This window comes from Euprymna scolopes, chromosome 41 (assembly GCF_053919585.1).
Source record: "Euprymna scolopes isolate OS-2025 chromosome 41, ASM5391958v1, whole genome shotgun sequence".
Taxonomy (NCBI): Eukaryota; Metazoa; Mollusca; class Cephalopoda; order Sepiida; family Sepiolidae; genus Euprymna; species Euprymna scolopes.
Genome location: NC_136522.1, coordinates 62,083,744 through 62,111,656, shown reverse-complemented (window position 1 = coordinate 62,111,656; position 27,913 = coordinate 62,083,744). Strand labels below are relative to the sequence as shown.

The 27,913-nt window shown below is 35.7% G+C and overlaps 1 protein-coding gene across 1 annotated transcript in view; it reads right to left on the bottom strand.

The window, feature by feature from the left end:
* LOC145266540 (protein phosphatase inhibitor 2-like) overlaps positions 1 to 27,913 on the bottom strand; it is an 88,835-nt gene that overhangs the window by 13,547 nt on the left and 47,375 nt on the right. Inside the window, exons 2-3 of the mRNA XM_080122315.1 lie at positions 5,985 to 6,233; positions 935 to 1,044 (exon numbers count right to left, since the gene is read on the bottom strand). Coding sequence (XP_079978441.1) covers positions 935 to 1,044; positions 5,985 to 6,233 — 359 coding nt within the window. The remainder of the gene's footprint in view (positions 1 to 934; positions 1,045 to 5,984; positions 6,234 to 27,913) is intronic.

The window sequence follows — 27,913 nt, the reverse complement described above, 5'->3', positions numbered from 1 at the left end:
GAGAGAGAGAGAGAAGAGGGAGGGAGAGAGAAAGAGAAAGAAAGAAAAGAGGGAGAGAGAGAAAGAAAGAAAAGAGGGAGAGAGAGAAAGAAAGAAAAGAGGGAGAGAGAGAAAGAAAGAAAAGAGGGAGAGAGAGAAGAGGGAGAGAGAGAGAGAGAGAGAGAGAAAGAAAAGAGGGAGAGAGAGAGAGAAAGAAAAGAGGGAGAGTGAGAGAAAGAAAGAAAAGAGAGAGAGAGAGAGAGAGAGAAAGAAAAGAGAGAGAGAGAGAAAGAAAAGAGAGAGAGAGAGAGAAAGAAAAGAGAGAGAGAGAGAGAAAGAAAAGAGAGAGAGAGAGAGAAAGAAAAGAGAGAGAGAGAGAGAAAGAAAAGAGAGAGAGAGAGAGAGAAAGAAAAGAGAGAGAGAAAGAAAAGAGGGAGAGAAAGAAAAGAGGGAGAGAAAGAAAAGAGGGAGAGAGAAAAAGAAAGCAAGGCAGAGAGAGAGAGAGAAAGAGAGAGGCAGACAGAGAAGAGAAAGACAAAGAAAAGGAGAGAGAGAGAGAGAGAGAGAGAGAGAGAGAGAGAGAAAGAAACAAAGAAAGATGGGTTACAAAAAATTCAAATGTAAAGACTCATAGGCAATGCTGGGTAATACAGTTAGAAAAAAATATGTTTTCCCCTGGAACTGAATAGAAAGTGAAAATGTAATGCCCTTCGAAGGGATTGAACCCACAGCCTTCAAATAACGAAAGTTTTGTGTTTAATGCGTCCCCTTCCTTCCACCACTTCTCACTTCATTGTGAGCTGTGGCTTCATGCTCGAGGGTGACCAAACAGCAAGAGCAATTGGCACAAAATACATCGAGTCATTATGACATATATATTTTGAACAGGACACGGCGCCATGTTTTCTTTTAAACACGCATGCCATACATTCCCAATGACCAGACGACGACGTACCTCTCATTTCTTCGGATTCTTCTTCGGATTCTTCTTCTGACTCTTCTTCCTCCGCTTCTTCATCATCATCTTGACTTGGAAATACTTTTGATGATTTTGAATTTTCTAATCTGTTGCAGATGACAAAATAGAAAAAAAAAAAAAGAGATAAAAAGTGAGTTGCATTATGTTTCACTAAAACAAAACTTTTTTTTTTTTTTTATATCTAAGAACTAATGTTTTCCTTTTCTTGTTCTACTCAACGTTTGCACCCGTCAAGTATTATTAGTTTTACATATCCTAAACGAAAATTTTATTTTCATTACATCTAAAAACACTCGTTTTCTCTTTTGCTACTTACCAGTTTTTTTGTTTTTTTTTTACATGAAGGTCAGCACTTATCAAGGCTCGGAAGCCACTCGGGGATAAGGGTTATTGCGTTTACAGTAATCAATGGGATAGTATTGTAGTAATCATTAGTATTGAAGATTTGATAAAGTGTCTTACTTAAGGGGGCGGTTCATCAGGAATTTGTTTATATTGGGCTTGAAGACATCCAAGTTGTAGTCAGGTGGGAAACAGGCAAACGGAAGAGAGTTCCACAGGCGTGCACTTCTAAGAAAGAAGCTTTATTCATGGAATCTACGTTTTGATTTAGGCACAGATAAAGAGTGGGGAAAATTACTGACAGTGGTTTCAGCTAGATGGGTGTTTTTCATGAAAGATTGGCGAAGGGGGGACCAGAGATTGGAGCTCGGACGAGCACTTGCCATGGAAATAACGATAAAACAAAGACAGGCTTGCAACGTCTCTTCTGTAGGAGAGAGGTTGCAACGAAGAGAAAAGGGCATCCCTCACTAGGCCACAAAGTCTATTTTGTACCCTGTCAAGGCAGGATAGGCTGTTTTTAGCAGCTCCAGCCCAGATGTGGCAGCAGTACTCCATCCTTGGACATACTTGGCTTTTATATAGATAGAGAATTGCATCAGCAGTGAGATATCTGCTGGAGCGGTAGAAGGATCCCACCATTTTCCCAGCTATCTGGGCAACAGACTTTATTGAGTGTTATTTTCACAACATTTCCGTCAATGTAACCTCCGACCCTCTTCAGATGTATCATGTCGAGCTCTGGAATCTTTCTATCGAACTCGGGATTCGACAGAAAGATTCCAGAGTTTAACAAGATAGACCTTAAGGTTATTACAGAAATAGTAGCAAAGCCCACTTAGCTAATTCAAACGAATAATATCACTTTTGAAGGACATATCTTTTATTTCTTTAGCTCTACTGAATATTTGCACTTGTCAAGTAATATTATTTCATATTTTTAAGTATCCCAAACCAAAATTTAATTTTCATCTATAATATAAATTTCACTTGTCTGTTTAAAAGTATGTATGTATGTATGTCTGCCTAAAACTTTCGACAAAAGCGACGGATTTTCACAAGATCAGTATAGTTTTGAAGCTCAATGCTTCGCACGACAAATATCGAAAAATTAGTTAAAACCTAATTCCTTCACTGGGAACTTTTCTACAAGTAGGGGGTCGCTTTTTTCATCAATATTTTTGAAAGTTTTCCCCTCTTTTCGGTTGACTAGTCTTAATTTAAACCTTCATCACTTCCGGTTTGGTGATGGATGCAATGGCCTTTTTTTCACGTTCTTTTCCTCCTTCGCGGTACGGGTTTGAGTTTACCTTTCTACTACCACTTTTTTTTTTTTTTGCTCAACACACACCTCCAAACACCCAGGCTTATTATATCTAAAAACTTTTAATGTATGCAGATAGATTTTAGCCAAACATGAAAGAAAATAGTAGCAAATTTATTTTCATATTTTAGTAGTTCAACAAACCATTGAATTATGACCGTACAAAATTTAATGAAATAAGAAAAATTGCTGTCTTTTGTGGCATTGGTCCATAAGTCCATTTTCACAGCTTTATACAGACTTTGAATAAATGACAAATCCTTACAAATGTAGCACATCTTATCTATATCTATAAAAGTGAAATTGCCTGTGTGTGTACGTTTTCCTACCAAACTACTCTGTAAATTTTCAGTCTACAGACTCAAGATTTGACATAAGGAGTATTGAGATTTGGGAAAATCTTTATCGGTTTTCGGTCAGAAATTTGACTGCCAAGGGGTCAAAGTTCAATGATTTGACCTTTGAAAACTCTACCAAAGTCCTCTGCCAATTTTGGGTCTAAACACTTGAAATTTTAGATGTAGATTACTTGGACATGGATGAAACTTTTTACTTTGATTTGAGCTCAAAAAAATAAATGTTAAGGAGTCACAATTGGGGTCAAATTTTTTTAAAATTTGACCTCTGCAGTCTCTACCAAATTACTCAGCCAATTTTTGGTCTAAACATTTGAAATTTTACATAAAGTCCATTCAGACATAGGGCAAGCTTTTTAATTGGGTTTTGGCCGAAAAATTGGCTGCCAAGAGATTAAAGTTCAAAAGATTTGATCTTTATGGTCTCTAGCAAACTATTCAGCCAATTTTTGGTCTAAACATTTGAAATTTTACATAAAGGGTATTCAGACATGCAGCAAGCTTTTTAATCATTTTTTGGGCGAAAATGTGGCTGCCAAGAGGTTAAAGTTGAAAGAGTTGACCTTTGCAGACTACCAAATTCCTCCGCCAATTTTGGGTCTAAACACTTGAAATTTTGGATGTATGTTACCTGGACATGAGTCAAACTTTTTAATATATATATGCACATAAAGTTATGAACAGTACATAGAGCGCGAGCAAGGCTGGGCTGAACTGCTAGTAATAAATAAAAATGAATCATAATGGAAATAACTTTTTAAATCAATAATTATTATCAGTAATTATTAAATCAAGCCAGGCTAAAGATTGGACAAAATCCGATTACCTATCCAGAAAAAAAAAAAAAAATGGAAGCCTAAATTCATATAAGATCCATTTCAACAGCTAACACACTGTTTTCTTAATATGATGATTCACAGAAATTAGAAGTCAAACTAGCATTTTCTTTGAATAACAAATCAATAAAATAAAAACCTAGATTTGGACTTTGTAAAAAACGGAGAGGAACACAATTTGATAAGGCAAGAGTTTCATTCACTGAAGTTTTCAACCTACAAAAAAAAAAAAAAAAAAAGGAGGCATTCAATGTTGGGACAAAAATAAACATAGCCTCACAAGATTTCTCATTCACTGACCAAGAACAGCAATGATGAAGTGTAGGGTCAGAACAGATACTACAGCTTGCTCCTAGTTAAAAGACAATTTTTCTTCTGTAAATAGGCATTACAAATAAAAACTTATTTGTGCAAAACACAGAAAATGTTTGCAAATTTATTATTTTTTTATATAATTAGTCATCGAATTATGAGCACTTAAAGTTTATTGGGAATAAGAATTCATTTTTAATGGAAATCACTCAAGACAAGGTATGAAGCCACTTGATGTAAGGAGCTACATGATCAAGAGATGGAGGTATAAAGAGAGATAGAGACGGACGTGTAGAGAAAGAGTCAGAGACAGAGTTGTGGTAGAGAGAGAGAGACGGAGGTGTAGAGAGAGAGAGAGAGAGAGAGAGAGAGAGAGACGGAGGTGTAGAGAGAGAGAGAGAGAGAGACGGAGGTGTAGAGAGAGAGAGAGAGACGGAGGTGTAGAGAGAGAGAGAGAGAGAGACGGAGGTGTAGAGAGAGAGAGAGATAGAGGTGTGGAGAGAGAGAGAGGTGTAGAGAGAGAGAGAGGTGTAGAGAGAGAGAGAGGTGTAGAGAGAGAGAGAGAGAGAGAGGTGTAGAGAGAGAGAGAGATAGAGGTGTAGAGAGAGAGAGAGATAGAGGTGTAGAGAGAGAGAGAGAGAGAGGTGTAGAGAGAGAGAGAGGTGTAGAGAGAGAGAGAGAGGTGTAGAGAGAGAGAGAGAGAGGTGTAGAGAGAGAGAGAGAGAGGTGTAGAGAGAGAGAGAGGTGTAGAGAGAGAGGTGTAGAGAGAGAGAGAGGTGTAGAGAGAGAGGTGTAGAGAGAGAGATAGAGGTGTAGAGAGAGGAGAGAGAAAGAGGTGTAGAGAGAGATAGAGGTGTAGAGAGAGAGAGAGGGTGTAGAGAGAGAGAAAGAGAGGTATAGAGAGAGAAAGAGAGGTATAGAGAGAGAAAGAGAGGTATAGAGAGAGAAAGAGAGATAGAGGTGTAGAGAGAGAGAGAGATAGAGGTGTAGAGAGAGAGGGAGAGAGAGAGAGGTGTAGAGAGAGAGAGAGAGGTGTAGAGAGAGAGAGAGAGGTGTAGAGAGAGAGAGAGGTGTAGAGAGAGAGAGAGAGATAGAGGTGTAGAGAGAGATAGAGGTGTAGAGAGAGATAGAGGTGTAGAGAGAGAGAGAGAGATAGAGGTGTAGAGAGAGAGAGGTGTAGAGAGAGAGAGATGTAGAGAGAGAAAGGCGTAGAGAGAGAGAGAGAGGTGTAGAGAGAGAGAGAGAGAGAGGTGTAGAGAGAGAGAGAGGTGTAGAGAGAGAGAGAGAGAGAGGTGTAGAGAGAGAGGTGTAGAGAGAGAGAGGTGTAGAGAGAGAGAGAGAGAGGTGTAGAGAGAGAGAGGTGTAGAGAGAGAGAGAGAGGTGTAGAGAGAGAGAGGTGTAGAGAGAGAGAGAGGTGTAGAGAGAGAGAGAAAGGTGTAGAGAGAGAGAAAGGTGTAGAGAGAGAGAGAGAGAGGTGTAGAGAGAGAGAGGTGTAGAGAGAGAGAGATAGAGGTGTAGAGAGAGAGAGAGATAGAGGTGTAGAGAGAGAGAGAGATAGAGGTGTAGAGAGAGAGAGAGAGAGGTGTAGAGAGAGAGAGATAGAGGTGTAGAGAGAGAGAGAGATAGAGGTGTAGAGAGAGAGAGATAGAGGTGTAGAGAGAGAGAGATAGAGGTGTAGAGAGAGAGAGATAGAGGTGTAGAGAGAGAGAGAGATAGATAGAGGTGTAGAGAGAGAGATATTATTATGAATAATTACATAAATATGATGAAATTCTAAAAAAAAAATTTATGAAAATAGAAATCAACAAGATGAAATTCCTGCCAACCTCGAATCGAAGACAGAATTTTTGGCTTACCTTTCGAGCAAATCTTGGGGATTTAAGCTGTCCAATTCTTCTAAGCTTTTTTTCTTGTGCATGTGTTTTTTGTTTGATTTTTTTCTTTCATGTAAGCTTCCATCAGCTTCATCGTCATCTTCATCTTCCTGGTCAGACAACCGGGCATAAGGGGTCGGGGGTTCATCAACCTTCATGTGACCGTAGTCTTTATCTGCCGGATGATGGGTAGCTAAGATGTTCATTTCATCCCATTTCATTTCTTTGCGTCTGAAAAAAAAAAAAAAATGTGCTTATACAGAACAAGATCCATGTTATCTTCAGAAATGTTTTGGCAGTTTCTGTAAAATGCCTGAGGGTCCCAGTTGCTGAGCCACTAAAAATTACATCAGCCAACAATTTTCTTTTACCTTTATTTCACCCCAAACAAGGAACAGTGCCACTTGGATGTAAACAACCTTAATAGATGTACCATCCAGGTGTACCGTAGCAATATTTTTGGTACAATTATGAGGGTAGATATTTACTCGCTGCCCGCCACGCAAGATGTGACACAAGGTCAGAAGGTGGGGATGTCAGCCAGAAGGACTCTCTGGCCTAGCAAAAATTGCATGGCCATTCCCATTTGCATTCCTCGGTGGTCGAGGTGCCTCAGGCAACAAGCAATAAACTTGTCCCATCCGAAAGCTGGGTGACAAGAGATACAAGGGTGGACCATCTAGGTAATACCCAAGTGGTGTACCCCAGCAATTTGAAGGGGGGAAGAAAAAAACTATTAGAGTAGAAGGCTTTCTGGCATCTAGAGATGTCTACAGAGAAGGAGTGGGATTTTACCACTTGCTGGGTTAGTCAAGGAGGTATTTACGTCAAGGAGCTACAAATGCTTTGAGTTTGAAGCACATCCAATAAAAATACTTGTAAAAACAGGCACAGGGATGCAATGTTTCGGTGATGGAACAGGGGCTAGAGCTTGGTTGATAGTGTGGGACCTATTGATGAATGCCATAAAAATATTGCAGAAGATTCAATAAACTTGGTTAAAGTCAACAGATACTGCATCCTCCAGAATTAAAAATATAGATTTTTGCCGGAAATGGAAGTTTATACATGAAACAAATATTTGCCTAACCCTAAATCCGAAAAGAAAAGAAAAAAAAAAAAAACATACAAAAAATTCATGAAGAAAACATTTGATTGCTATTATTGTCTTTATTGTTTTTTTTTTTGTTTTTTTTTTTACAAAAACTAAATATTTCTCCTAGATTTGAACAAAAAAAAAAAAAAGAACACAAGAAAAATCATCCAAAAAAAAAAAAAAAAAAATTTTTTTTGTTTGCTATAAGTTGTTTGTTATATATATAAAAAAAACATCTATATATAAAAGTGAGAATGCGTGTGTGTGTGTGTGTGTGTGAGAGAGAGGACACTGCTCAACTTATGTACTCAACGAACTTTTGATCTACAGACTTGAAATTTGATATATAGGGTATTCAGGCATGTGGAGAACTTTTAAATCATTTTTTATCCAGAAAAAGTGCTGCTAAGGGGTCAAAATTGAAAAATTGGTACATGGGAGGGGGTCACTGGATTTTTATCTCTTTGCTAACTGTTTAATGCATGCGCACGTATAAATGGTTCACATTACAGATTAATGTTAAGAATGAGTAAGTTTGAAAACACTTTGTTGAGATCTTGTCAAGATGGCCTAACGGTTATCGTACTTGACTCACTCTTAAGGTTTTGGTTTCGATCTCAGCATGAATATTTTTGCTTTATTTACAAAAAGTGAACTGTTTAGAAAAAAACATGATACTTGCATACACACGTCTCAGTTTCTTTCGTTTTTTGTTTGGGGGGTGGGTTCTTCATTTTTTTTTTTTTTTTTTTAAGGAATTTAACATTACGTTTATGAAATTTCTATCGATAATAAACAAGAATTCTGCGTTAATTAAAATATAATATTTATGCATATTTTACGACCGGGCAACACCAGGCGGCCTGCTAGTTATTTATAAAACTTACTTTACAATCCGTTTTATTTTCTTGACTCAAATTTTATTTTTCTTAAAGTTTCGGAAAAATTATCCAATTATTTTTCAATAATTATTCATTGTATTTTCTTCCAACAACAAATAGAATACTGTGCACTTGTACAGCTTAATCAAGACATTCAAAAATGAAATTAAAAAATGAAAATATCGAAAAAAAAAAAAAAAAAAAGTTATATTATACGTATCCGTATATGTCAGAAAGTTTTCTACGCAAATAGCTTTTTCCCTAGAACAGGTAAACTTTGGAATTCTCGGTCTGCTACATGTTTTTCAAACTGTACTGATATGCAGAAGTTCCAATGGAACGTAAACTAACATCTTAATCTTTCTAATGCATCCTCATAATTAGTAGCATTTACGTCCAAGTGGCAATATGCCTTGTGTTGGAGTGAAAGTCAGTAAAAAAAAAAAAATCTGCTTTTGTTTCTTTTTTTGTTCGCTGGGTTATAGTCAGTTAACTTACTTCCTAATTTTCTGCAGGTCGCTACCGGAAGCGGTGACAAGACAAATCAGTTCCTTCATTTTCATTATGTATTGGCTACGCTTTTATTTTTAAATGATGCTTGAAATTTTTAATCTGATTTCAATAATTTCAGTTGTTATTTTAATTTCAGTAATTGTATTTTTTTTATACTTTTATAAACATATATTTATTAGCAAAGTTCAAATAAGAAATTGCTTTTAAATTAAAAAAAAAATATTTTTATAATTGCATAAGCATATATTTCTTATATAATTTCAAATAAAATAAAACAAAAATATTTTTTTAAATTTTGTTTTGGAAAGTGCAAACAAAGACTATTTGTGCTATTTTTAGATGTACATTTTTTAAAAATATTGTATACTTTTCAGTAATGATCTTCAAAAAAAAATTAATTTAATTTGATCGAGTAGTTTTTTTTTTGTTTTTGTTTTTTGTTTTATAGCCGAAAAAAAAACACGTTTTCATGAGAGCATGTTGAAGTCAGCCATTATGGAATTTGTTGAACACACCAAAGGGAGATAACTCCATGTAAAGAGCCGACACTCCCTCCCCATCTTTATTACTAGCTTTTCTTCCTAAAAAATCGAACCTTTTGCTCGGTATCACAACAAATTGTTTTTTTGCTGTAAAAAAAAAAAAAAAATACTTGATGAAATTAAGTGAAATTTTTTTTTTTTCCGGAGAACTTCATTCCATAATGGATACGTGCAATATAACCTTTTTTTTGATATTTTCATTTTTTAATGTCTTGATTAAACTGTACGAGTACTGAATATTGTTTTCAAAAACCTGACAACATATGAGTTTTTATTTCCCTATTTGAATTTCATTAATGAAGTTGACTGTTTTATTATACTTCCAATTTATTGAATTTATTTATAATTTAAATTTTATTACTTTTTTAATTATTATTATAACCAACATCAGCTATGTTTAAAAACAGAAGTAAGTTTTCATTTAACCTGTGAGTTATTTCCCTTTAAGCTATGAGATTGTATTTCCCTGTTTGAATTTCATAGATGAAGATGATTGTTTTATGCTTCCAAAAATCCAAAATGTGGTTGACTTTCAGGAATACCGTAACAACTTAGGATATTTGATGTATCTTAAATAGTATGAGACTAACCCTCCGCCCTCCAATATGTTTCAATCTGGTAATGCCAGGCATGTACAGCTAGTTTATATATTTGTTTACTGTTTTTTGGAAAAGAATTTCAACAAAGTGCTCGATTACAAACAAAAAAAAAAAAAAACTTTCAATATAAGAGCTTAATATTTATTTATTTAAAACTGTACAAAAAGTCAGAAAAACATTGGTACCATCGGTTTCAAGCCTAACACAAAGGGGGACCTTGGTTTTCATGAACTGGTGGTCCCCCTTATGTTAGGCTTGAAACTGACGGTACCAATGTTTTTTCTGACCTTCTGTACAATTTCAAATAAATATATATATTTGCTTGTTTTTGCAATACGTTTTGAATGAATTCAATTATTTTTACGAAAGTGCATTTTCACCTAAATGGGAGTTGGGAACAAATAACATCTACGTAAATCGCGATATATCCGAACAGCCATGCGAGATAGATGGGCCAGTGGTAAGAGTTTAGGCTTCTTACCATGGGGTTCCGATTTCAAATCTCGCTAGATGAGTCATAGACGACGAAACATGTCAGTGGATAATTATATTTTAAAAACTGACCGCTAGCTATAGACGACAGTGTCGGACTTCTCAAGTAATTTAAAACACAAAACAAAAGAGGAGATAGTTAACCTTTGGGTTATAAAAAAAAATATAAAAAGAATAAAAAAATAAAAATTGTCCCTTACCGAAGTTAAGATAAGAAAAGATAAAAGTCTGTGAGGAATGAATTGTTCAGAGGCCTTGCTTATCCTCCCCCATACCTAACCCCTATTCTATGACAAGATTCTAATTTTAATTTTGATACGAGGGTAATTCTTGGCCTGAAGACGTAATCTCCCCAATAACCATTGATTACAGAAACATGTATGCGCATATGTAGCCATCAATGTTTGTATAAATAAATTTTATATATATATATATATATATATATATATATATATAAATAAATGATGATTGCTATTTCTTGACAAAAGTCTCTTCAGTTAAGTGTTGTGCACGGAGGTGACTTTTTAATCTAGCTTTAGTCCTACATAAAAAGACACATATAAAACAAAAACTTTCCTTATAAAGATGATCACATGATAATATTGTGAATTCTCAAATGTCGTGTCAGACCACTTTTAGATTTGCAGATTAGACCACACATATGACAACTTAGCGTTGCCGGATGTGCTGTAAAAACCTCCTCAAGACAGGAACGACAGTCTTATGAGGAGGCTTTTTTCTTTATATATATATATATATATATATATATATATATAGATATAGATATATATATATATAGAAGGACAGTTTTATTCCAGTGCATTTATATCAACTCTCAAGCCAGTTCAGTCGGTCTCAACAGAGGCGATGGTCACTAACCTGACAGGATGACACTCTCTGCATCAAAAGCTGGAAAGCCATTCTTTGAACTACTGTTCTTACCTTGACCTTGAGCGTTATTCGCACAACGTTTCGGCTGATGTAAACTCCGACCTTTTCTCATTTCAAGTACATCTCGTAGAACTCGGAAATCTGCACAGAATTTTGAACGGACCTGTATATTTAATCCACAGGGGGTATAGCAGGTTTCCCCATTGCAAGTCTGTCATTTGTTGCGCGCACATATGAACCCACTAAACATGCAACATTGTACATATATACAATCGATTTTCTTTTAATAAATACTAGAGGGGGGGGGGCAGCTTTTTCCCCGGTCGTAAAATATGCTAAAATATGATATTTTAATTGGTCCAGATTTGATATATTATTTATAGAGTCATGATTTCAAAAGTATTAAAATAAAAAATAAAAAAATAAATAAAAAAAAATATTTAGGTGCCACCAGCTAGAATCGAAACGGAAACTAGCATTCAAAGCTGGTAGCGTTACCACTGTATCAACTTGACATGCTATATGAACTGATTAAGAATTATATATATATATATATATATATATATATATATATATTTAGTAGAAATGGTAATTAATAAAAACCTGAAGAAAGTGCTCAATACTGTTGTAGAGCAAATATGCGTTTTATTTTTTATTACCGTATTTTTCTGTTAAGTTACATTATTGTTTCGGCTACACGACCATTTTTTGGCCGTCATGTAGCTTCCTCAGACTTTTCTGTAAAAATCTGAGGAAGCTACATGACGGCAAAAAAAGGTCGTGTAGCCGAAACAATAATGTAACTTAACAGAAAAATATGGTAATAAAAAATAAAACGTATATATATATATATATATACACACACAGGTGTACATATACATATATTTTGTGTGTATCTGTGATTCTGTATAACTTTTGTATTAAGTATTATATACTATTACTTGTCAAGGAGGTGGTAGTAGTTAATTATATCGAGAGTTTATAGTTGTGGCAGTAAATTAATTGATTATATATGCAAGTCATTGTCATTCTTTTACTGCATTAGCATCCCACACAAAACTGCATTGTCATAGCCTTCAAACACAACTCCTTTCATAAATAAAGAAATTAGAACAAGAATTTTTTTATTGTTAAAAGAAAAAGGCATTAAACAAATGTTTTCTTCAATCATCTGAGGATCGAAAAGAAAAGAAAGAAAAGAAAATCAGGAAAAAAGAGAAAGAAAGAAAAGAGAAAGAGAAAAGAAAGAAAAAAAGAAAAAGAAAAGGAAGATAGAAAGGAAGAGAAAAAAGGAAAAGACAAAGAGAAATAAAAAAAAAAGAAAAGAAAAAAAGACGAACAGGAAAACAGAAAAAGGAATAGAAAAGGAAAGAAAAAAACAAAATGGAACGGGAAGAAAAAAAAGGAAAAAAAGGAAAAAAGAAAAGGAAAAAAAGGAAAAAAGTAAAGGAAAACAGAAAAGGAAAAAAGAAAAGGAAAAAAGAAAGGGGAAAAAAGAAAGGGGGAAAAAAGAAAAGGAAAAAGGGAAAAAGAAAAGGAAAAAGGGAAAAAGAAAAGGAAAAAGGGAAAAAGAAAGAGAAGAAATGGAAAGAGAAGAAAAGGAAAAAAGAAAGGGGAAAAAGAAAAGGAAAAAAGGGAAAAAGAAAAGGGAAGGGAAGGAAAGGAAAGAGAAGGAAAGGAAAGAGAAGAAAAGGAAAGAGAAGAAAAGGAAAAAAGAAAAGGAAAAAAGAAAGGGGAAAAAGAAAGGGGAAAAAGAAAGGGGAAAAAAAGAAAAGGAAAGGGAAGAAAAGGAAAGAGAAGAAAAGGAAAGAGAAGAAAAGGAAAGAGAGAAAAAGGAAAAAAGAAAAAATTGACATCTTTGGAATGTGAAAGGAAATCGAATTATAAAATCGGGGCAAGAAGAGATTATTTTTAATAAAAGAATTTGCCCCCCCCCCTCCCCAACAAAAAAAAAGAGAATAAAAGAGTGAAGGGAGAGGGGTGTACACAACATAGAAAATGGCGGGGGGGGGGGAGAAAAAATTAAAGTAAACAAAAAAAATATAGAAAATAAAATCGAGTGTGAGGTAGATTGTGTGGGCTACAAATGTGCTCTGCATTTTAGAGTTCATTTTCCTAATCTTTTAGGAATCAAAAAGCAGAAAAAAAAACTTCGACTGGAGTGAGTGGTTAAGAGGGTGAACAGCTCCCATTTTCTCCATATAGCCTAAAAGAGTTTGAGGGGGGGGGACAGAATCAAAGCAAAACCTTTTCCAAAAGAAAACACCCTACATCCTCAGTTGTGAGTTTATTAAAAACATCAAAATCAGTGATGGTTAAGATTTCTCCGACGTTTTCAAGTCCAATGTAAACAAGTTCTAGTTGAGCCGTCCTCTTAAATAACTAAATCCTACCCGATTTATACCACTACCCATCATCATTGTTTCTCACCGACGACCTGACATTTATTGACCTTTATCCACAAGTGGCTTTCAGGCCTCGATAAGTGGTGACTCCCTTGTAAAAAAAATAGCGTTTATTAACTTTTATACCGGGAAAGGGGAGGGGACGAAATAATAGGGACAAAAAAAAAAAAGAAGGACAGTTTTATTCCAGTGCATTTGTATCAACTCTCAAGCCAGTTCAGTCGGTCTCAACAGAGGCGATGGTCACTAACCTGACAGGATGACACTCTCTGCATCAAAAGCTGGAAAGCCATTCTTTGAACTACTGTTCTTACCTTGACCTTGAGCGTTATTCGCACAACGTTTCGGCTGATGTAAACTCCGACCTTTTCTCATTTCAAGTACATCTCGTAGAACTCGGAAATCTGCACAGAATTTTGAACGGACCTGTATATTTAATCCACAGGGGGTATAGCAGGTTTCCCCATTGCAAGTCTGTCATTTGTTGCGCGCACATATGAACCCACTAAACATGCAACATTGTACATATATACAATCGATTTTCTTTTAATAAATACTAGGGGGGGGGGCAGCTTTTTCCCCGGTCGTAAAATATGCTAAAATATGATATTTTAATTTGTCCAGATTTGATATATTATTTATAGAGTCGTGATTTCAAAAGTATTAAAATAAAAAATAAAAAAATAAATAAAAAAAATATTTAGGTGCCACCAGCTAGAATCGAAACGGAAACTAGCATTCAAAGCTGGTAGCGTTATCACTGTATCAACTTGACATGCTATATGAACTGATTAAGAATTAAAAATAAACTAAAATGAATGTACAAAATGTATAACAGTTTTTTTCTAATTTTACCCATTTTTGACCACTTAAAAACTATTTTAACCAGTTAAAGACCCATAAAAGAACGGTCCATAAAAAATCCAATCCTTTGAGGCCCCTAGCACCACTCTGTGGTTTTCAGTTTCGGAAGAGATAGCGTTGGAAAATATGGAGACAGACAGACAGCTATATAGCCTTTTATATATATATATATATATATATATATATATATATAAAATAAAAATTACAATAAGTTTACCAAGGTAATCAAAATGGTAAACTTAAAATATATTATAAATATTAAAGAGATAATATTTACAAGTAAAATAAACTCAGCCAGATGTAAAAGCTCAATAAAACCGAAAAGGAAATAGAGCTTATAATATGAACAAATGATTAATAAAACATGTTAAAAGACATCTTGAAAAAGAGTTAAAAACATATTTAATTTTTAAAAAAGGAAGCACAAGATAAGTGGATAGTCCTTAATCCGCGGAGTTTCGAAGAAATACTCTCCTCATCAGAGGGCAGGAATTAGCAAAATGCAGGATCGGAAGGACTATCCACTTATCTTGTGCTTCCTTTTTTAAAAATTAAATATGTTTTTAACTCTTTTTCAAGATGTCTTTTAACATGTTTTATTAATCATTTGTTCATATATATATATATCTTGTCCAACTCGGGAATCATTTTGTTGAATTCGGGAATCTGTACAAAATTTCAAGCAGGACCCTTTATTTAATCCCGTGGCATAGTGATTAGAGTACTTGGTAAAATTCAGTTGTAAAGTTTACAACTCTTTAAAAGGTTGAATTTTCAATTCTTAGCGCAGACGACACTCAAAATACAAGTGTGAATTGCTTAGGGCTTCTACCCTGTCACGGCTATTAGAACAAGAGCATATTAACCTCGTTGATTAAATAAAGGGTTCTGTTCGAAATTCTGTGCAAATTCTCGAACAGATTAATAAGAATGGATTAAATGGTCAGAATTTGATTTATTTAAAAAAAAAAAAATTTTTTTATTACATTTTCACCCCAAACAAGGCACGTTGCCACTTTGATGTAGGGAGCTACTATCAGGGACCTAAGTTGCAGGGGTACTATGTAGGGAGTTTAGCAGCAAGATGTTTGTTCACATTACACTTGAACTTCTGCATGTCAGTACAGTTGGGGAAGCAGGAAACTGAAAGAGAATTCCAAAGTTCTGCAGTTCTGGGGAAGAAGCTATTAGAGTAAAAGGCTTTCTTACATCTAGGGATCTCAACTGTATAGGGGTGGGTTGGTTGGTTGGTTGTTTTTGTTTTACGGCATATCAACTCTTTTCGGGTTATTTAATGCCGAATCCAAAGATTTTGAAGAAAAATTTTTTAATAGAATATATTTGTTGTTTTCAAGTCGCTTTCTATTTAACCCATAGTTGGAACCCTAACAGGTACTACCACTCCGAGTCAGAGTGGACCTGGGAGCAATGGTAATTAAAGGGTGGCTCCACACTCCACAAAGCCCACAAGCTGGGGCCTCACCACTGGATATAGTTTAAGGTCATATCCAGGACCCCCATTAAGGGACTTTTACCCTCTGCAGGGGAGCAGTCGGTGTATTCTAATGCCCCACCGACAGGACCGGTATAGGGGTGGGACTTCGCTGCTTGTCGGGTTTGTCGGGGGTATTTTTGCCGAGGGGAACATTGGATTTTAAAGCGACCATGTTGTACTCAGTTGGGAAGCAGACCTACAGTATTGTATTCTATATATATGAAGTTCTTGGAAAGAAACTTTGTTCATGGTAATCCTGTTTAATTTTAGGTACATATGAGGGGGTGGATAAGAAAGACGTAAGTATATAATAATATTGTAGTCCGAATAATCCAACGTGATAAGAATTTTCATCGCTGAATGCATATTGAATCGGCGCACGTTAATAAACCTTCCAGTCGTTTTTTGTTGAAATGAAGAGTAAAATAAATTTTTTTTTTTCAGGCCATTCACAAAATCTACAATCACCACGAAGTGAAAATGGATTTATCATCGCACAAGATATTTAACACAGACGAGATAAAGTTTCACCGATTTTTTTTTTTTACAAACAGAACAAAGGTCATCATGACCTGGCACTTCATCAATACTTAACTAAAAATTTTGGGTAACACGTCGGGAGTGGTGGTTGTGTGGATGGAGAGAGTGTCTTGATATTCCTGTTTTTTTTGTTTTTGTTTTTGTTTTTTTTTTCTCACTCTTTTCACCCAAAGAAGAAGTCGATTCTGTGAGGATCAGACTAAGAATCAGATTCCACCAAAGAACGCATTAGTTTCTATTCTGATTCCAGAAGTCTCTTGGGATTTTTTTTTTTTTTTTTTTTCCTTCTTTTAAAGAACATGAATGTGAAGAATAGAAAACCTTGAGACGAATCCATTCAATTTGTGGGCTAGCAAAACAAAACAAACAAAAAAATCCAACTGGTGATATATAAGATCGATCAACAGACAATACCCCCTCCCCCACATAGGAATCACTACTTATCAAGGCCCGGAGGCCACTCGAGGTAAGGGTTATTGAGTGTATAGTAGTCAATGGGGATAATATCGCAGTAATCGTTAGTAGTGGAAATTTGGTAAATTGGATTACTTAAGAGGACGGTTCATCAAGAATTTGTTTACATCGGACTTGACTACCAAATTGTAGTCAGCTGGAAAACAGGCAAATGGAAGAGAGTTCCACAGGTGTGCGGTTCTAAGAAAGAAGCTTTGTTCATGGAATCTACGTTTAGGTTTAGGCACTTACCTTTATAAAGATATCTGGATGCGCCCCACTCACCCCCAAAAATAAAAATCTATTTATCTCTACAACTAGCGAGGGGTACCCGGCGTTGCCCGGGTGTTTGGAGGTGTGTGTTTGGAAACTCCGGGGGTGGGGGTGGGGATTTAAAAAAAAAAAAGAAAAAAGTAAGTATGAGGATTGAACCCGAACCCTTGAGGCAAAGTTGTAAATTAAAGTGTGAAAAAAAAAAAAAAAAAAGTGCAACGTTAACCATTGCCCCACCGCGAGATGCTAACGGAAACACGTTTGAAATTTATTTAATTACTTGGATTTGGCAGGTGCCCGTTTTAATGAGTTAATGAGGTCAAGTTTGACTGCGGGATAGTATTTTCCCAAGATGTTATAGGAAAAAGACTAACCCACATGCGGCGAGCGACAAATGTTGAATATTTATCTTCACGAAATCGAGCAAATTAAATAGACAGGCGAGCTTCGTTGTTAACTGTGAGATATTACGATTTATATGTGATATAAAAAGTTTTAAAAAGTTGTGAAACGACCGACCGCTTCTCTGAAAAAAGCCTTTTGTAGACATACAGAAAAAGCGAACATACATACATACAAACATTTTCGCTTTTATATTTATAGATTATATAAATGCAACTTTGCGTGTGCGTGAATTGGTTCCTTATAGACTCCGAAACGGCTGAACAGATTTTCTTTAAAATTTACAGAACTTTAGTGTATAAGTCTGACTTATTTTAATTCATCTATCATCAGTAAAGCCATTTTTCCATATCGTCGATTAGCAACAATGATAGAACAACAGGCTGTGAAAATTCTACTGTGGGTAAGTTGATCGCGTGTTTGTTTTTATTTGCATAACGTGGTCTGTAGGTTCAAACTCCGCATGTAAATTTTTAAATTTGCTTCTTTTTTTTTCATTAACTGCAAAAAGTTTTATAAGACTTGAAAATTTACATGTTTTTTTGTTTTTTATTTTGCATGACATGGTCTGTAGGTTCAAACCCCACAAATAAATTTCTTAATGTTTTTTTTTTTATTAACTGGAAAGAAGTTTATATAAAATAATTTTATAAAAGAAACAGTAGGTTCTCTAAAGTGCAATGTTGAATAACATATTTTGGACTAAGTTACTGCATGGAGGCATGCAAAGCTTCCTCCACGGCGATTTCACGGATTTCGATGACAATAAAAATATAGGAGTGTGAAATATTCGTTGATCATCATTCAATCCCGGGCAACATCGGGGTCTCCCTGCTAGTATATATCTATAAAAGTGAGAATGTGTGTGCGTGTGTGAGTGAGGACACTTCTCAACCTATATACTCAACAAATTTTTGATCTACAGACTTTAAATTTGGTATATAGGGTATTCAGACATGTGGAAAATTTTTTAATCAGTTTTCATCCAGAAAAAAAAAAAGCAAAAAAAAAAAAAGAAAAAAAAAAAAGGCTGCTAAGGAATCAAAATTCAAAAATTGGTACGTGGGAGGTCATCAGGTTTTTATCTGTCAACTGTTTCATGAATGTGCATGCGTGAATCGTTCACAGGACAGATTACTTATGTTAAGAATAAGTAGGTTTGAAAACACTTTTTCAAAAGCGTATCAAGCTGATCTAATGGTTATACTTGACTCACTGACTTTAGGTTTTGATCTCATCTTAAGTATTTTTTTTTTTAAGAAGTGAACTGTTTAGAAAAAATATAATACTTGTATGCAAGAGTTTTCTGCATGAAATAAAATATAATATTTATGCTTATTTTATGACTAGGAAATGCCGGGCAACCTGCTAGTAGTCTATATAAATTACTGTGAAAAATTTCCCCCACTCTATATCTGTGCCTAAATCAAAACGCGGATTCCATGAACAAAGCTTCTTTCTTAGAACTGCACACCTGTGGAACTCTGTTCTGTCTGCCTGCTTCCCTCCGGACTACAACTTGGATGTCTTCAAGTCCAATGTTAACAAATTCCTAATGAACCGCCCCCTTAAGTAAACACTTCATCAAATCTCCACACTAACGTAATGTACTTGCAATAACCCTTATCCCTGAGTGGCTTCCGGGCCTTGATAAGTGGTGATCACTGTAAAAAAAAAAAATAAATAAAATAAAATAAAACAGTAGATGTGTGTGTGTGTGTGTGTTTGAATGTGTGTGTGTAAATATTTAACTGATGAACTCTTAAACTACTGGTCACACAACACTAAAATAAATAGAAAAAAAATAATCATTAGGGCTATGACAACAGCATATTTTTTTCTTTGTTTTGACTCTCAGGTATATATCCATTGATATCTTATATGCTTTTTTATACAGAGTGATGTGGTTCTCGCTTGTCTAACTGTGTCGGATATATACTCGAGTCAAAAAAATGAAAAAAAAATATTCTATTGTCCTAGCCCTAGTAATCATACACCAAGGGTGGTTTATGACGAGTAAAATCTTTGCTTGAATGGATGAATCTGGCGTTGCCCGGGATTTAATGAGGATCAACGAAAGTTCCACCCTTCCAATACTTATTAATGTCATCAGAATTGATGAAATCACCCATTTTTTACAATCAAATTGATTGATAGCCTGCTTTAGTCGGGGCCTATCGCATTGCACCATGAGGAAACTACACAAGCCTCTCCACCAGTAACTTTGTCCACAATACATCGTAGTCTACATTGCACTGTAGAGAACCTACTGTTGATTTTATTAAATTATTTTTGTATAATGGCATGAATTAAAGTTTAAAATGAAAAAGTATCATGGTTCAATTGTGCTCTAAACAGAAACATCAATGTCAAACGCATCCCCATCTTATCAAAGAACCTACTGTTGATTTTATAGGCCCTTCTACTTGTGCAGTGATAAAACTTCTCAAATGCACTTATGATGTTAAGGGTGTTTACTTGGGTCAAAATCAGACTGTTCCGTCTTTAATTTTTTTTTTATTATCGATTTTCGATACTTATTGGAGGCATTTCAATGCAAAACCTATGCAAGAACACTCCCAGATACAAAATACGTTTATGTGAAATTTCAAAACTATCAATGCAACCAATACAGAGTTCATAGGAAACAAACTCTCACATACACAAAATGCCTTTTATATATAAGATTTGATGATACATGACAACAAAGTATATACTACACTTTTTTCTTTTGAACCACTCAGGAACCAGAAGTATTCCCAAAGTTATACCACAGAAAAGTTATTAACTAAAAAAATATTCATCTGAAATGCTGCATGGTGGTTATTGTTAGCAGACAGTATTAGACTCTTTCGAAATATATAATATCGAATTTTGTTAAGCGTTGAGACATTATGTTGAACAAAGATGCCGGCAGTAAATCAAATCGTCGAAGAATCAATGCAGTCACAATTTCGAGTGTTGAGTTATTCTTAGTAACAAAGATGGCGGCAAAGAATCAATGCAGTCTCGATCTTGAGTGTGAAGTAATTCCTAGTAATAAAGATGGCGGCAAAGAATCAATGCAGTCCCGATCTTGAGTGTTAAGGAATTCCTAGTAACAAAGATTGCGTGAAAAATCAATGCAGTCTCGATCTTGAGTGTTAAGTAATTCCCAGTAACAAAGATGGTGGCAAAGAATCAATGCAGTCATGGTTCAGTCGTTTCGAGACAGAGGCCGACGGCAAACTGATTTAATCGAAAATTCAACATTTTTTATAACATTTGAAGCTTCTGATTGGTTGATTGTTATAACCGTGGTTATAAAAGCGATCGTTGAAATCATTGGAGTCATAATAAGTAATCAAAAACATTTTAGCACACACCCTTTTTTGATATAATGAAAAAGTCCTTTGGTTTGGCTTGAAAACATTGGAGTCATACCCTCATTACAAGTCCAAAACATTTAAAATTTAATTCTAACCTTGATTGAACTTTAAAAGATCAAGGTCATATAAGATAGACTTCATTGGTTACAATATAGACCAAGTAGTGAGTCTGATGAACAGAACTGAAGTTATCATCAAATGTTCCACTTTCACCTTAACTTTTGACCTCATCATCATCATCAGTGGTCCTGCTGTTTTAAGTCATGGGAATCTCAGGAAGACAAGTAAAGATGCTAATTTCCCGTTGCTTTCCATCTTGATTTGGGGATGCATCTCCCCCAATGAGTTAAACACACCCCCAGATACCAACCTGAAAACTTGTATGACTCGGTGTGGTACATACAGTGCCTAGCCCTTTCAAATTGTCACCCATCTGGTACTGGCCAAGCTCATCATTACTTAACTTCGATGATTGTGCTGTATAGTGACTTGACCTAGATATCCCCAAATTAAATATGTTCTTAGCTAGACAATGAAAGAAATGTTTGAGCAAGTTTGGTGACGATTGGTCAAGCAATGTGACTACTAGGCTGTACAAACAAACAAATAAACAAACAAACTGGACCAAAAAATAACCACCTTGGCAGAGATAATAATGATAATAAAACATTTCTCTTAACTTGTGATTATTCTTAAAAACAAAGCCACCTGCCAATACAAAATTCTTCAAGAAGGAAAAAAGCTTAAGTTTTTACCGATCAACAAAAAATACTTGGCACCGAGTAGCGATCCTACAAGGATGCAAACATGCGAGATCAATAATTGGTTTTAACATTACTTTTTTTTTTTTTTTAATTGGAATCTTGTGAGAGGAGTAATAATTACTGGGGACACAGTTATGAGACCCAGCATCCCTATCCCGTCACGGTTAATCACCTGAAAAAGGCCAGAGGATGAGTTGGCCGAAATGTGGTGAAGCAACAAAATCTATGAAAATGAGGATAACAGTCTGCAAATAAATAAATAAATACACAAATTACTCATCACACAGGATTGCAATTAAAAATATATATATATATATATATATATATATATATATATATATATATATATATATATATATGATATCATTCAGTATAGACCCGACAATGGAAGACGAGATAATTAGTGGAAACTTGGATTTATAAGACCAAAACATCCAACCTTGATCGCCCTTCGGGGTCCATGGCACAGTGGATAGAGACATTGAATCTCTACGATTCCAGGTGAGCATTGTCTGAAGATAGCAGTTTCAATCCTATCCAAAGCAGGCCAGGGGTTTAGTTGGCCAAAATGTGGTGAGACGACAACAACTATGGAAACCAGTAATTACTAAGGATACAGTTACAAGATTCCGTATTCCTATCACATCATGGTTAATCACCTGAAGAAGGCCAGAGGATGAGTTGGCCGTGATGTGATGAAACAGCAATAACTATGAAGATGAGGATAACAGTCCGCAAATAACTAAATACAATAATTGGTTCATATTACTTGTTTTAACTGTACTATTGTTCACATCTTGAGTGTTATTTGTGCAAAGTTTTGGTTAGTATAGCTGTCGACCGTCATCAGGCATGTTGGTCATTATCTTGGAAAAGAAAGGAGAAAAGTTACTGACTCCGTAGATAGTTTTGTACTCTTGGAGTTGTTTTTTGTTTTTTGCCATGGTTTCGTATGTGTGAAAAAAATTTGGTTGACAAAGGGGGAGGTATTATTTATCCATTTATTTATTGCGGACTATTATCCTCATTTTCCAGTTGTTGTTTCACGTTTCGGTCTGGCCTTCGTCAGATAGTTTACCTTCGAGGCCCATGGCGCAATAGATAGGGACGTTGAATCTCTATGGTTCCAGGCAAGCATTGTCTGAAGATAGCGGTTTCAATCCTACCCAAAGCCAGCCAGAGGATTAGCTGGCCAAAACGTGGCGAGACAGCAACAACTATGGATTGGTTGGTTGTTTTTGTTTTACGGCATATCAACCCTTTCCAGGTTATTTAATGCCGAATCCAAAGATTTTGAAGAAAAATGTTTTGATAGAATATATTTTTTGTTTTCAAGTCGGTTTCTATTTAACCCATAGTTGGGACCCTAACAGGTACTACCACTACGGGTCAAAGTGGACCTGGGAGCAATGGTAATTAAAGGGTGGCTCCACACTCCCCAAAACCTGGAAGCTGGGGACTCACCACTGGATATAGTTTAAGGCCATATCCAGGACCAAACTACTATGGAAGGCAGTAATTACTGAGGATACAGTTAGGAGATTCAGCATTTCTATCTCGTTATAGTTGACAACCTGATGAAGGCCAGAGGAATGATTGGCCGAAACATCACAAAACAACAACTGGAAGATGAGGATAATAGTCCGTGATAAATAAATGGTTAAATAATACAGATTACTCATCTCAATAGGAATTCCAATTGATTAAATGAAGGGGAGGTAACTCTAATAAAGTTCAACAGGGGGTTATAGATATAGACTAACATGCCTGCTGAGGGTCGAAGGCTACACCAACCAACGAAACGTTGCACAAATAACACTCAAGATGAGAACAATAATCCAATCAAAAGGAGTAATATGAACAATCAGCCATCATCTAAAAAAATTCAGGACTACAATAATTGGTTCCTTGCTAAGTAGAACAATCGTTTGGCAACTGCAGTCGCTAAGTAACAAGAAATTCCAGACTGCAGCACAGAAGAATAATTTGACCTATGAGCCAAACAAAAAGAAGCAAAGGCGGGGGGCGGGGAAAGGTAAATTTTTTTTTTTTTTTTTTTTTTTTTGTTATTCTTCCTTCATCTTTTCTACAAGAAGAGAAGGTCAGCAGAGGAGACATATGCAATGGATAGACATTGTTTCTGTTCAACAAGGCTCACGACTACAAGAAAGGCTTTGGTATTTCTATAACAATAGTGAAACGTTTTTGGTCGCAAACAAAAGTTGTTGACCTGGAAATCAGAAAGGTTAATGACAGACGATTCATTTGGACAATCCACAACGAAATGGACTAATCCGATGCTTGGAAATTATTTTTGGGTAAAAGGTTTGTATTGAGGAAAAAGAATGGTTGCCGCTGTTATCTTTATTGATGAGCTACTGTATCAATCCGACGTTGCCTGGGATACAGTAATTTCAGTTTTCTAATTTTTATTTGCTCTCTAAGTTGGAACGTACGAGGCAGCAGATGAATGCCTGGCATCCAAGATGAGAGAAAAAAATTGGCAGAGAATTTGTACGCCATGCAAGTAAAATTTGTCAAACACAACTTACAAACAAAAATAAGTTAACTGCCATTAACCAACTAGCCATGCCCGTGAAAACATACAGCTTAAGCACTACTTGATTTGATGAGCTCCCAGAATATAAACCTCATCATCAACATCATGAAACTAGAGCTAGCAGAACAACCTCCATTACGAAACTGCCCAAGCATTGTGGACAAGACTGTCATCCAAACCTCATCATCAACATCACAAATTGAATTTATATTAAAATTCTAACTTTGACTGAACAAGATCATATAAGATAGACTTCATTGGTTACAATATAGACCAAGTAGGGAGTCTGATGAACAGAACTGAATTTATCATCAGATGTTCCACTTTCACCTTAACTTTTGACCTCATCATCATCAGTGGCCCCGCTGTTTTAACAGCATCGATGACGACGGCTTTCCAAATTGTAGAGTCGTGATAATCTCGGGTAGACAAGTAAAGACAGTAATTTCCATTGCTTTCCATCTTGATTTGGAGATGCATCTTCCCCAATGAGTTAAACGCACCCCCAGATACCAACCTGCAAATTTCTATGACTCGGCGTGGTACATACAGTGCTTAGCTTTCCCAAATGGCCACCCATCTGGTAATAGACAGGCCCATCATTGCTTAATCTGACGTCTTAGCTGATGTCTCCATGACGCGACCAGAAGTCAAAAGCGTTGAAATCAACCAAAGTCAATCCAATGGTGACGATGACTTGTTAAAATGTTGGTGAAAAAATTTGACCCCTCCTTGTACAAAACGGATGAGTTTAAGGTAAAGGAATTAATCTTTGTTTTTGGTCAATTTTTTTAATACTTGTCATCCGAGGCATTGTGCTTCAAAATAATACTGATCTTGTCAGGATCCGTCACCTCTGTCGAAAGTTTTTGCTAAGCATACATACATATATTTTGCTAAGCATACATACATATATTTAAACAGACAGGTGAGATTTATATAAGAGATAACGCTAAGTATGAGTGGCAAGAATGTAAAAACATACATAATCGCCTAAAAAAAAAAAAAAAAAAAAAAAGTTTACTTTATTATTTCTACTATTATATAAAAGGAACTTTGTGCGTGTGTATGATTTTGTTCCCTAATGGTTGGGCCTATTTTTAGAAAATTTCACACAAATGTACTTTTTATCTATCTGGCAGTGTTCTTAGGTTTTGAGTTCCCGATCAGAGCAGCCAATCAATCAATTTGATTGACAAATGGACGATTTCGATAATTTTAATGACAATAAAAGTATTGAGAGTGTGGAACATTCGTGATCCTTTTTTAAATTTTTTTTACAAGGAAGTCACCACTTATCAAGGCCCACAGGCCACTCAGGGATAAGGGTTATTGCACGTACAGTAATCAATGGGATAATATCGTACTAATCGCTAGTAATGGAGATCTGATAAAGTGTCTTACTTAAGGGTGCGGTTCATCAGGAACTTGTTTGTGTTGGACTTGAAGACATCCTCATTTGATCCCAGGCAATGTCGGGTTTACCTGCTAGTTTGTAATAAACAATTTAAAAAAAAAAAAGATGTATCTGATTTCAAAACTGTGACCTATCACTAAGTAGATTTTCTTTCTTTAACAAACTTTCCTTCTTCTCTGTACCAAAAACCAAATTGAATTTCCATGAATAGAGTTTGTTTATGAAAATTCCCCATCTGTGGAACACATTACCACGGGACTGCTTCCCTACAGATTTCATCATGGTCGTCTACAAGTTCAATGCTAACAAACACTTGTTGAGTGACCCTCTTCAGTAATCATATATTATCAACTATCCATTCACCGTTTTCAAGTCTGTAGAGAATTCGTTGAGTATATAGGTTGAGAAGTGTTCTCACAGGCATTCTCACTTTTATAGATTTACTAACAGGCCACTTGGCATTGCCCAGTCGTAAAATATGCATAAATATTATATTTTACTTAATACAGACTTCTTATTTATTATAAACAGAAATACCGTAGATATTAAACGTAACGTAAAATTCCTTAAAAAAATTAATAAAAAACCCGGAAAGTAACTGAGACATGTGCATGTGAGTATCGTGTTTTTTTTTCTGAAAAGTTCATTTCTTGTAAGTAAAAAGAGTAAAACTGAAACCAAAACCTAAAGACAGTGAGTCAAGTATGATAACCATTAGACCAGCTTGACACGATCTTTAAAAAGTGTTTTCAAACCTACTTGTCCTTAACATAAGGAAGCTGTCATGTTTCTCGACCGCGCACATGCGCAGTTGTTAAACAGTTGGCAAAGAAATAAAAATCCGACGGTTCTCACGTAGCAAGTTTCTAATTTTGACCCCCTTAACAGTCCTTTTTTCGAGATGAAAATTGATGAAAAAGTTTTCCACGTGTCTGAATATAATATATCAAATTTCAAGTCTGTAGATAAATTATTCGTTGAGTATATAGGTTGAGAAGTGTCCTCACACACACACTTTCTCACTTTTATATACAGATTAGCGAGGATGCCCGGCGTTGCCTGGGGGTTTGTCGGTGTGTGTGTATAGGAAAAAAAAAAGTTTTGGTAGGCAGGCAGGCTCGAACCCAAAGCCTTGAGGCGAAGGCAGAAAAAGTATTTTCGAACCTCATGAAGCATATGGCAAACCAATAAAAATCCGATGCCCCAGCCTTCTCCCAAGTACCAATTTTTACATTTTGACTTCTTAGCAGCCCTTTTTTGGGGGGGGATTTCGATTTGTTTTTTTAGCTGGTAAAAATAGTTGCTAAAAGATCAAGATTGAAAAAAATTGGAACTTGGCAGGCTGAGTTGGCAAGTTGACTAAATGTGCTACTTCTACGGTAAGAGGGCAGAGAAGTGAGAACGGTTGAAATTAAACGCTTAAAAAAGCAGGTGCTTAAACGAACGTCAACGTCTGCTTTTCTAGGTCAAACATCACGCCATAGAGAAATGAAAGAGGAAAAGAAGGTGAAAAAAGCTAACGCGCTGACTATGTCGGTCACAACGACTTATGATGTCACAGGTGTTCGAAATAACGTTTTAGAAACATACGTTGAGATTGGTACGCGTATGATTTTCAAAAATGTCAACGCAAAAACTGACTCCATCTTACAAAAAAATGAACCATTTTACCAGCACAGAATTAATCTTTTTGGCCAATTTTTAGATATTTTTCATCCGAGAGATTGATCTTTCCAATGATACCAATTTTGTCACAGTTCGATGTGTCTGTGAAAAGTTTTTGGCAGACTTACAAACAAATACACACACATTTTCCCTTTTATATAATAGACCAGTGGAAGTACCTGGTGTTGCCTGGGTGTGGAGAGGTTTTATCATAAGGGTATTGAGCAACCCAGCCCTAAAAAAAAAAAATGTTTCAATCGAGCAAGTACCCAAAGAAAATTTAAAAAAAATTAACTAACCCTCTAAAAAAATGAAAATAGCAGCAAGTACCCTTGCGAGCGGAAAAGAAAAAAAAATTAGCTGCAGTAGACAGGCTCAAACCTGTAACGCTAAGAAGAAAAGGAGGTGGAAACAAAAAGGAAACGCTTTAGTCATCTGGTCCAAGGTGCACTTACATTACAGGCCTTTAAAATGTATGTTAAGATCATGAGGTGTGAATGACTTTGCAATAATGTTGACGCAAAAACTGATCCCTCCTTGCAAAGAACGGCCCAGTTGACGGTGAAATAATTAATGCTTCGGGGCCCATGGCACAGTTGATAGAGACGTTGAATCTCTATGGTTTCAGGTGAGAATTGTCTGAAGATAGCGGTTTAAATCCTACCCAAAGCCGGCCAGAGGCTTACTTGGC